This window comes from Pagrus major, chromosome 18, assembly GCF_040436345.1.
Source record: "Pagrus major chromosome 18, Pma_NU_1.0".
NCBI lineage: Eukaryota > Metazoa > Chordata > Actinopteri > Spariformes > Sparidae > Pagrus > Pagrus major.
Window position 1 is genome coordinate 32,343,860 of NC_133232.1, and position 12,023 is coordinate 32,355,882.

At 40.6% G+C, this 12,023-nt stretch overlaps 1 protein-coding gene across 2 annotated transcripts in view; it reads right to left on the minus strand.

Annotated features, from left to right (window-relative positions):
• Positions 1 to 1,976: 1,976 nt before the first annotated feature.
• The window catches only part of LOC141013192 (ATP-binding cassette sub-family C member 5), a 31,926-nt gene continuing 21,879 nt past the window's right edge, over positions 1,977 to 12,023 (minus strand). For both annotated transcript variants that reach the window (XM_073486802.1, XM_073486803.1), the window contains exons 21-29: positions 10,493 to 10,621; positions 10,127 to 10,313; positions 8,511 to 8,600; positions 7,909 to 8,101; positions 7,645 to 7,804; positions 5,735 to 5,813; positions 5,513 to 5,626; positions 4,160 to 4,324; positions 1,977 to 3,167 (exon numbers count right to left, since the gene is read on the minus strand). In XM_073486802.1, coding sequence (XP_073342903.1) covers positions 3,075 to 3,167; positions 4,160 to 4,324; positions 5,513 to 5,626; positions 5,735 to 5,813; positions 7,645 to 7,804; positions 7,909 to 8,101; positions 8,511 to 8,600; positions 10,127 to 10,313; positions 10,493 to 10,621 — 1,210 coding nt within the window. In that variant the 3' untranslated portion in view covers positions 1,977 to 3,074. The remainder of the gene's footprint in view (positions 3,168 to 4,159; positions 4,325 to 5,512; positions 5,627 to 5,734; positions 5,814 to 7,644; positions 7,805 to 7,908; positions 8,102 to 8,510; positions 8,601 to 10,126; positions 10,314 to 10,492; positions 10,622 to 12,023) is intronic.

Sequence of the window (12,023 nt, forward strand, 5' to 3'; positions counted from 1 at the left end):
TAAATTCTGGTCGGTCCAGTCTGTTTCCTCCTAAAAGCAGGGCAGCATGTATTACTTATAATGTGTGTGTGTGTGTGTGTGTGTATGTCTTTGTTTGTGTGCAACCTTTCTACACATTTCTACAATTCACATTGAATTTCTCATTCAGAGTTTTAACTTTTATTTCATTTTCAAAGCTCTAAATCCTATTGACCCTCATTGAGCCAGTGGAAAAAACAAAGGGTACGCCGTGTTGCATGCTAAAAACTTTGGTCTGGGTTGATTCTCAGCACGCAGATCGTCAGATACCGACAGTTTGGGTGGCATCCACCCACGCAGCGGCAGGGGCAGTCTAAGGTTTGAGAAGCGAGCTTATGACCGGAGGGTTGCTGGTTAAATCTGCGAGCCAGGGGGATGAATCTGGGTGGGGACAGTGAAAGGCAGTGCTTGCTCCACCCTCATTACGACCACAGAGCTGCTCTTGAGCAAGGCTCTTTAAGGCCTTGATGTGGGTCCTACTTTTGAACCTGTTCTTGAAGCCCTATTTTGAAAAGGTTGCTTGTGTCAACATTTAATGTTCGTACCTTCAGTATTTCAGTTTGGTGTGTGTCCCTAAATAAATGTGTTTAATCAAAATACCAGAAAACTGTACACACTGCACAGAGAGTGAAAGAAACAGAGACTTAACTAGGGCAGCTCGTTGTCTCCTTGGAACAAAGGTCTTGATTTTTAATAATAGCAGTGTGTCTAACCTTATTCGTTAAAACATACAGCAACAGCAGCTCAGCAAGACTGTAGGAACTGTGGCAGACTGACTGTGAATGTAGAGGTCAAAACTCCAGCAACACTAGCAGTATATACAACGACTCTATAAGCTGATATGTGTGTGGATTTATAAAATTGGTTGTTTTATATATTCTTTTTTAAAAATCTTTCTGAACATTTTTCATCCTCATACCTGCCTCATTTAAATGTTTTTTGCATTGTGCGTTTCACGATGACCCTGACGAAGGCCACAGACTGAAACACGTTAGTCAAACAATAAAGTTGTTCTATATTCTCCAAGTGTAGCGGGAGGTTTTTCATTTCTTTAGACCTTGTTCCATTCTCAATGCCCTTCGGAAGTAGCTGAAGTTGTGCCAGAAACCCCTACCCTGCTCCCAGACCGACTGTGAGTGACGGGCTTATAATGCTATTATGGAATGTTGTTGCAGCAGGAGGCGAAGCCAGGACAAGAAACACAAAGGCTCCGACTCGCTGACTATCTGATATGTAATGCTAATCAGTGCTAATCAGCAGGGGGTCAGAGCAGGATAAGTACTCAGTCCAGTTGTTTGTGGACACAGCTGTTTATCTCTCTCTCTCTCGTTCCCTCTCACACAGATTCCTGCAAAGGACATTCAGTATAAAGTCACTTGTGCTGTGCAGTCCTGCAAGTTTTATAAATAAATGAAAGAATTTATTGTGAATAAATGAATGAATTCCACCTATTTTCCTACCTCGTTAAGGAATTTATATCGTTCGCTAACAGCTGACCAGTTTCAGCACAGTCCTCATAATCGGCTGATTGCAGCACGCTGTGGAAACAGGTGTGTGTGCAGCACATTGAGTGCCTCGAGCCACACAAGGCTTCACACAACTCTCCAGTCGTATTCCCACACGTGAACAGACTTGGGAAAATGTGTGGAGTTCCCCTTTAAAACAACAATATGTAGAACTGGGCATTTTGTGTGATTTGGCGCCTCTCCCCACAGTTTCTGAGTGAAACACCACTGTCATAACATGTAAACATGTAACGCTGTGATCCGACCCTCTCACTGAAGTTACATAGTGCAGAAACAAGTGATGGGGGGCAGAGGGGCTGAGACAGAGACACCATTCACCCTGTTACAGGACACTGTACCATCAACATGACTCTGAAGCTGTTATTTCAAGGTAAAAAAGTGACATAATGTTGCTTTCATATGTAAAATATCTTAGACGAGTGGACATCAGCGTATATAAAAATATTTTAATTGAAAAAACAGCTCAAACATTTACAAAAAAGGTAAATATTGCAACATCATAATCTCATGTGTACAAAGGCAATCGTGACAATGCATCAATGCAATAGAAAGATATTGCACTCTTCATGATTGTTCAGCATGTACTTGATTATAAGGCAGAAGTTTTACAATCCCCAGCTTTGTGAGAACACAACGTTTGAAGACACATCCTGATGTTGCTCAGCTTTAACTCCACTGCACCTTAATCACAACAGTATAACATAATTTGTCCAACACCGGAATGACTTTGCCGTTAAAAACATAAAAACAGCAGTCTAAAAAGCGCAGGTTTTTAAACTCCAGCATTTTGATTTAGAGGAAACATTAGCTCTTTTCATAACACAGTACTTGCATGCGGTCTAATATAAAAGCACACTCACATGGCTAACTCCGTTATATGACCTGAAGTGTTTACTGCTCTAGGCACGTATCTGCAATAATTTACTGAAATTACTGCATTAAAACACTGAACTAGATGCATAATACATAAAAAAAAAAACATTTTTTGCATGTTTCAGACAGTACCTACTAGGAATGATTAATAGATGATTTGTTTATAGATATACAATACTGAATAATCAACACTACATAACAAATTCTTCACAGTAAATTCCTGCACTGTGAGGTCGTAGTTAACGGAAATAAAATGACTAAAACTAATTAGAGCCTCACTGATTAGCTGGCCTCCAGAGGAAAACGAAGCACCGCATGTCCTTTAATGTGTCCACATGAAATATAAAGTGCTGTTGTCAGAGTCGTTGCTCTGTTTCACTGAAAGTTAATTATTTGGCCTCCGGGAAATAACTCTTGTGACACGGCGGCAAAGAGCAGGAGGCTGTTACGTCTGTCTTTGTGAGATTTGATGTGCCCTTCAGAAATGTGGTCCCTCGGTCTTTGGTTTGGAAATAAACAGACGATGTCGCACATAGCAGCCATCACAGGAGCCCTCTGTATTTATTAACACACGACTTTCACACCGCGGCAGGATTGAATTAACTGTGTTCTTTGTGCAATTCAGGTGTTCCGCTGAAGATCAGGGCCTGGCGTCTTTTATCTGCTTTGGTTTTCTGAGGCTTCTATCATGGCTCTGAATCTCGAGTTTTCATCTGCCAGCAAGGCGGCGGGACTGTCAAACTCCAAAATCTATGAGAATGAAAGAGATGAAACAGTGATCAGTGCCAGCATATAAAATCAGACAGTCCTACTTGCTCATTCCATGAACTTGTGTGGAGGGAACAAAAAATCAAGGCATATTATTTTCGCTAAGAATATTATAACCTGAGTTATTTCCCGAGGGCAGCGTATGAAAAGAATTTGAATGTCTGTAAAAAAAAATACTGTCCTCAGGCAGCCTTGTTCTGCTTTGATGTGAGCCACAAGTTTCTCTAAATTTAAGTAACTAACGCTAATTGATCACTAAAAGCTACGTTACTCTCAGAATTTCACCATAGCTGCACTTACATGGAGCCTAATATTCTGATTATAATCACTTTAAAAGCCCAAACAGAATAGAAATCCTCCATATAAACACCTCAGCCACAATAAACAGGCTCACACTGGACAAAATCCTACTGTAATCCTACTGAAGTAGAAACTTAAGGGATACTTTTTACTTCAATACTCTGAGGACATTTCAGAGCCTGTACTTTCTTACTTTTACTTGAGTAAAGAAGTTGAATCAGTACTTCTTCTTTTAACAGAGTGTTTTGTACTTCTACTTGAGTAGATAATGTACTTTTGCCACCTCTGGTAGAAACCCAGAGAGCATGGTTGCACGGTTGCACGGTCACAGTGGCAATAGTAAATTTCACACCATGAATCTTGTCGATCCCGATCAATCACTAAACTCTGCACGCTGATGAATCCCTTGAGAGGTAAATTCAACTTATTAACAGGGTTAAGGGGTGACGCTGAGACTGGTAATCATTCGTGTGCGTTTCATGTTCACTACTTGCATCAAATGTCACCTAGAGCACAAGACCGCCCGAGTAAAACGTGCACTGCCTTATCCAATCCGTCACCTCAAAGGGACCAATTCACACAGTAAATCAGCGGGGTATCAACTTGGGAATGAGTTTCAATCGAGGAGCCGAATTGTGCAATCGCGCAATCACTCATGTTGCCTTTATACACACCTGGCCGTTGTCCAGGACCATGACCCTGCTGCAGCTCATCACCGTGTTCAGACGATGGGCGATGATGAGGGTGGTGCAGCTGCCAAACGCGCTGCGAATGGTCTCCTGAATGAGAAGATCTGTCTCAGTGTCGATGGCTGCTGTTGCTTCGTCCAATATTAGAACCTAAAAAATGACAAAAATAGAAAAAAAACAGCACATTTTAAAAAGGAGACTCCTGTTTTTCATCGTCTTTACCCAGTCACAATTCACCTGTATTTCTCCCAATATATACATTTTCACCCCTTTTTTCCCCTTTTAGTTATCACAACCTGTTTCTGGTACTGTACAGCGTGTGGTCTACAGTACTGTTGAGACGGACAGAGAGATGGAGACGTTTTTTTGGCATGCATTTTGTAAAATCTGCCACATCAATCACCAATCGAGAGGACTGTGGCGTGCGCAGACGCCATAAAAAGAATTCCCACTAAAAGGGCCAAATTATTCTGCAGTCTTTCCTTAAAATGAAATGGAGAACTAAAAGTTTTTAGGCAAAAGTGTTGCTACGGTTTACTTATACTTTTGTTATTTTCATTCTTTAAAAGTCACCATCATGCAGCGAACAAAGTCTCTGAAACTCACATTTTCAGACTCCTGCTTTGGTTTTGAAAGTTTTTTGAGGTCTCAAGGTTGGCAAGTATGGTGTGACTGTTTTATATAACATAGCTGTATTTTTATTCTTTTTTTTTATACCTGCACCAAGGACATTTTATATTGTCAAGTGAGTTTGTCTTTATGAATGTCATACTTAAACATATTTTTACAGAATATTTTATTATTCTTTTCTTCAAGTCTTCTACCAAGGACATTTCAGGATGCATTTCGTCAGGCTGTTGTGTCTACATGACATTATATCTAAATCTTTTCCTATTTGATTATTATATTTCTATGTCATTAACACTACCATTTCCATTATTATTATTATTATTATTACACTATGATTTGATTTTACTCTTTTCTCAGGTCTCACTTATACATGAGATATTGACCTCTGTGTGACTTACTGATTAAACAAAGTAAAATATATGGTGAAGTCAACACAATAAACAACAAATCAGGAGATGTAAAGTTATAGAACGTAATTAACACAAAATTACGAAACACAGCTCATTCCTAATTCATGCTTCTGAGAGCCACTAGGTGGCAGTGTTATCCCATGCAGAGACACATGCACACTGACTAGTCTATGACATGGAGAGCTTCTGTTCTTAGATTATAAAACTGAGGAGAACCTCTTACTCGAGCTGCTATCATCACCATGCCAAACACCGTTCCTCATGTAAATGTGAACAAGCAGTATTATACAAACAGCACCTTGCTGTTGCGCAGCAGGGCCCTGGCCACGCAGAGTAGCTGTCGTTCTCCCACTGAGAAGTTCTCTCCGTTCTCCGTCACCTCTGAGTGGAGCGAATGAGGCAGCTGGCTGACCTGCGGGAGGTCATGCAGAGGTGTGAGGACAAGCATGAGGGATTTATTCTATTCAAGTAATGCATCATTTGGCATAAACTGACAGTGTTTAGGTGACTTGTCACTTACCATCTCTTTAATATGAGTCTTCTCAAGAGATTCCCATATCTGGGAATCAGAGTATTGATCCCAGGGGTCTAAATTGCTCCTATTGGAAAAAGAAGACATAATTGTGATTGAACATGATGACCACTGCTGACCAACGTCAATTCTCATCTGAGCCCGAGGTCATCCACATCCATAAACCAACTGACTGCTAGTTTTTATAAAAACAGTGCTGATGTTTTGTTTTTGAATGCGTCTTGCCTGCCAAATTTAGCGTTTATGTGCTTTTAGTTTTTACTACCTATCACCGTCTTTATTTCTGTCATGATTTCGCTCTGGTGTGGCCTTACATTCAGACTAATAGACACAGCCCAGACACAAAACATAGTATCTAGTATAACTCAAGAATCTTAAGAAAACCATTTTGAGGCAACTAGTGTGATACATGCATGCATTTAAACAGATGTACAATAAATTCTGCCCTGTTTTTATCAGGGTGGCACGATATGCTGAAAAAGAAAAAGTTAGATTATTGTGACAGATATTGCGATTGATTAACGAGTGGTGATTTGAGCGGGAATGGTAATCATTTATCCGTAATTCATCCTGTTTTTATGCCTTCGTAACTCAATCTGTAACTTGTTTTTGAAAAGCTCTGTGTGATATTGTTATATTATATTATGATATTATGTGATTTTTTGCTGGGGGCTGTGCCAAACACGCACATTCCCAAAGTCTGGAGAACATGATGTGTAGGCCAGGGCATCTCCATAGCACCACATTATTATTCATTATTATTCATTATTATAATGGTACTTTGTGACATATTTCACTTTTAGCAAGAAGTTCAGCTCCTGTGATTTTCACTTCACTTCAATTTCATTAATATTTTTGATAAATTCTGCAGTTTTTAAGTTAAAAGTGTTCATTGTTCATTGTGGTTTTAACCAGGCAGCTTGACTGAAGGCACATCCGCAGGGAGTAGCAGACAATACAAGAAGGAAGTATAAAGACTTGTGAAAGACGCCCGGTGTGACCACACTGTAGCACCACTAGACACCACGGGATTTTCCATTAGAGGAGCTAGAACAGTTTTTGTGGCGCCTGACTCTCCTGTATTCATGTTGTTTTTCCTACCTTATTTTAGCGGCCAGCATCAGGCGCCATACATAATCTAATTCAGGAGAACCTGAAGGGTCAGACTGGCTCACTTAAAGTCCCAAATTTGCAATTGCATGGTCTTTGGTGTTTTTTTTGTTTTTTTTTACTGTGAACTGTGACAGAACCTTAGCAAGTTATTTTTTAAAAATCTTTTTAAATGTACTTGGATGTTTTAGACTTCCATATGAACTTTTATCTACATCTGACCTTTCCTAAACAAGCTACAGCCATTTATTATTATATTATCCAAGGTTTTTTTCAGTAACAAACAGGTGTAATTGTATCATTCCATTTACTGACTGTGTGTCCAAAAAAGTTAAGAGAGTAAATAGAAAGGTTATTAAATCATTACAGAGGACACTGAAGCAAAAGTGAGTTATCTATTGAACATGAACAACAAAAGTAGCTTGGCTACAACCATTGCCCATTGGCCCAGAGGAAGAAACTACGTGGGTTCATAATCACATTCACAACAGAGCCCCTGATTGCCCAATCAAGACAAGTGCTCCTGAAAAGTTGAGAAACTCTGCTTAACATGAGGTTTAAAAGCATATAGATAGGATTAATGATTCAAACCTTATTAAACATTTTAGAAAAATAGCTATTATGAGCCACCGCCTGCTGTGGAGGTCTTTGAAAGTTAAGAGCACATTAACGGTTGAGAGGTTGTTGTTCTCATTCATTCCCTGTGCTCTGCTTCTTAAACTTTGCAAAGCTGCACCAATGCATACGTTACAAAGCTCATTAATGCAAGCAATTATCATTCGGATTACCTGACTGTCCCGATGAACAGCACCGGCTCTTGAGGAATGATGGCTAGCTTGCTCCGCAGGTCATCCAGACCAATCTGGGCGATATTGATTCCGTCAATGACAATAGAGCCTCCAGTCAGCTCCACCAGTCTGAACAGAGCTACACCCAGAGAGGACTTCCCTGCAACAGAAAAGATACTGCATGCAAAAAATGTGCGTACAAAGGGAGATTAAAAAAGTAGCTGAAAATGCTGCCGGCTGGAGAACACAAAGGGTCAGCTATACCTGATCCCGTGCGACCCACAATGCCGATGGTCTCTTCAGGCAGGATGGTGAAGGACAGACTCTTAAGCACAAGCGGCAGATTGTCACGATAACTCATCTCTACATCCTGGAAGGTGATCTCTCCCCGCTGAGGCCAGGAGGGGGCAGGAGCGGCTGCCTCAGGACTTTGTCGGGGCGCTTCACTCTCCAGATTCTGAGATAAGGAAAGGGGATGGTATCTGGTATTAATCTCTAAATCTCTGTGGAGGTGCAAGCCCCTCTAACTGATTTGTAGTGATTTTCACCGCATGAGCTTTTCTTTGCACTCGAGACTGAAGAGAAAAGTTGCTATTCGTATCTTTGCAGTTTGATGGCTGTTGTGTGAAACAAGCCCTGTCATGTGCTCTGGAGTGTGTAAAGACCGCACACTGGGTTTCTATCTCCTCCCCGCTGCGCTGCTTATCACACATATACAATCACATGCACACGACGGAAGCACACACATGTCTGGACATACAAACTGCCCTAAATTCATGCTGGTCTGCCAGTCCATGTGATGATGTGCAGTGTGTCTCGAGTGTCACATAATCCACCTCCCTAACTCTGCCAATCAATGTTCCTACCTTTATATAATGATTGATCCTCTCGACTGATGTAAACCGAGCTTCAGTCTCTGTGAGCAGCCGCACCGTGAACTGAAACAAGCCGGTCAGCTGGAGGTGAGGGAGAAGCAGAGAGAGTTGAAAGATTAGGGATTAACACCGTCGCAGCGATTACCGCGAAAGACTTGGCATTTACATCTTCAACACATGAGCACTGAAACAATAAAAACATTTACAGGCTAATAAACTGATTTGCTGATAGGACTCCTTCACAAATCTCTGCCATGACTGCTAGGACTCTGTTAGGATTATGACAAAGCTGAAAGCAATGATCATTTAAAAAATCATAAAACCAAACACTGAGAGTTGTTGTTGCACGCTCCTCCAAAAAGGACAGTGAGTGAAGTTGAATCTTTAGCTAAATATCAGTATAATAACATCATTAATCAGTAATAACATTCATCTGCACAATTTCAATATTGCTATGTGCGATGGTGAAAATTCAACAGTTCAGTTTGTTTCTTGTTTATATTGTTCCTACTGTTTTATTTTCCTCTTCCTCATATCGTGCTCTTTTTTTACTTATTTATTTTGAATTTTTAATTGATGCTTTTCTCCATTTTGCTGTTGTAACAATAGAAATTTGCCCGTTGTGTGACTAATAAAGGATAATCTTTTCTTATCTTAAATGCTAAACTGCAGTTCAGCAGGTAAAATGTAAAGCTAGCAGACACGAAGGAGAGTCATGAAATAAGCAAAATAAATCGATATTGGGGCTCATACAGCAAACTGTACCGAAAACAACATTAGCCACCATTAACTACACCGTACCAAGTGAGGCTTGGTAAACAACAGTGTAATTTATTGCTTATGAATTCAACTTTTCATGTGTGAGAGCTAGAACAGGTTTTTTCTTCTATTTACATGGTCTAGATTTCAGTTTTATTTATTGAGGGAACAGTTTACGTATGTGCCAACAAGTTTTAGCTCAAATTTACAGTACATGCACACAGTTGGGCAGAAAAACACGAAAATACAAACAAGCAATTCCATTAAATAAATGCAACATGTTAAACTAAACTTTCATGAAAACTTTAAAAATAGAAGAAGACGATACAAGGTTAATAAACGTCACATTTGTTATCCTTTCAGAAGCTTTTAACTACCTTCTTATTGACCTCATAGACTATGAGGGTGTAAAACCACTGACGTCACTCATTGGTTTGTGGACTTATGTTTTGAAGATTCAGGTTTGGCATTATAGCCTTCGCCATCTTGTTTATTAGGGCCAGAAGTGACCATATCTGGAGGAGAGGGTGTAGCTGGGGAGGATACTGATTGGATCTGACTGATAACCCCGAGGACAAGCCTTGGTACAGACTTTTCAATCACAAGGTAGCCAGGCATATACATTTTACGCTTGATGGGACAATAATTTACTAAATGTACATCATGTTGCATTGAACAAGACTTGAAACTAGTGATTGAGACTGTAAACTCATTATGAAACTGTTTACTGAGGTAATAAAACCCCTGCTGGCTATTAGAAATAATGCAAGTTTAAGACACTTCCGCATCAGACTCGGAAGCTCGTCCATATCTTATACAGTCAATGGCAACTACATGTGTTTACATACCTGCACCGCGTACGATATGGCCAGGCCCGCATAGGCTGGAGGTATCTGATTGTGCATGAAGACAATGAGCAGCGCTACAACTGTGATAAGAGAGATGCTGATGAGGTCCAGGCGGACTGCCAGCCAACGCATAGCGCAACTGAAGAGGTAGTTAGAGGCCTGGTTGGTGTCCAGCAATTCCTGATATCTGAGGAAAGAGAGATAAACTAATTACAGCCAGAGAAAAAGCAAGAAGAACTCTATTTCTGGTGTGAGGTTTAATATCTTTACTAACTGAGGAGGAGTGAACTGAAAACATACAACGAGAGATACGACGGAATTAAAGTTTAATGATCTCCATCTCTGACAGACACCATTCGTACTCACCTTTGGAGGAAGTCCTGCCTTCTTCCATAGGCGTGGATGGTGGAGAGTCCCTGAAGACTGCTGGTGATGTGAGAGGTGAATGGTGATTGGCTGATGTTCTCCAGGCGCTTCAGCTCGCGAATCAGAACCCTGGAAATAGAAAAAAATATATAATCTCAGACATTCTCAGGCTACTTATGCAGCGTGAAGCATCCGCAGCGCCTTCTAACGTTAGCAGCAAACGTCTTTAAATATTATTTACAGGCAAAGATAAACTGACTCTTGAAATGTTCTACAACACAAACTTTATTTTGATTTGTAACCCCAAATGGTTGTGAAAAATCCAAATTAGGTAAGATTGCAGCACTGCAGAGCAGAAAAGCCTCCACTCAGGTTTGCCTAATTTGAATGAAAATGGCAGGGAACTGTGTGCAAATAGGCTCCGGCATGTGAGGAGCAAATCTTTCAAATAAATTACATCAAATTGGAAAACATCATGGAGAACATTTTACTCTCACAACGAGCCGCAGCAAGAATAAAAGAGACCGAGTTTTTGAAATCCCGTGTGAGATGTGTGGTACAAACCTTTGTGAAGGTTTTAAGATCTGAAGCATGCGCGTCACATTTTGGTCAAATTGATATTGCTGCCATCAGCCACTTATTTACTTTGCATCTTTCACTGATCTTGAAAGGACCACAGACATTACAGCTGAATATGGAAACCTCACAGAAGAATGAAAGAATGGGAAATGCATCAGCTCTAATGATGCAGTTGTGTGTCACACAAGGTATGATGGCACGGCGAGCAGAGAGGATGTGGTCCACGACACAGCACTGCTTTCCTGACAGAGCCCCGGCCATTTCCCACTATCTGATCCAATATTATGAGCATCGGGCCGTACGATAGGCAGCCAAAGAGACACCAGACTCGCTGTCCACGTTGCAGTGTGAGTGAGGGTGGTTTATTGACAAAGGCGAGGTGTCGTTCTACTTTTAGACACCAGCACAGAATGGATGGTGCATGTGAATTTCAAGTCTCCCATGAATCATTTGGTTTTCTCATAACAGCGCAGAAGAGAGCGGGAAAGAACATGACACTTCCTCGCTTCGAGCCTGCGATCCAGACAAACATGTTTATGCCCTGGGCAGTTTCATTTCAGAATTCAATAAAGGCTGCTTTAGAAGTGGGTGATTTCAATGGGAGATCCAGTTAGATGTACCGTCTATACATATCCTCGGATGTCGTGACTTTATAAGATACAGTATTTCATTCTCTTTTAAGCGTTGCCAGGGGTGATCGCTACGGTTTGGTAAAGGTCTTCTTCTTCCTCTTGTGTGCTTAAATACTCTATCAAAGTTGAGCATTAATTCCACTTGAATTGCCGACAAATCAAGTGTCTCTTTAAAGATAGATGAAGATATTTTGTAATTAAATTGATCCCTCAAGAGACAAACTGTTATAAGATCTGATTAAAGAAATCGAGAATTCCAGCTTATGTGGGGGACGAGATATCAAACGGTTCATACCCGCAGAAGGGGAGGGGAAGTTGTG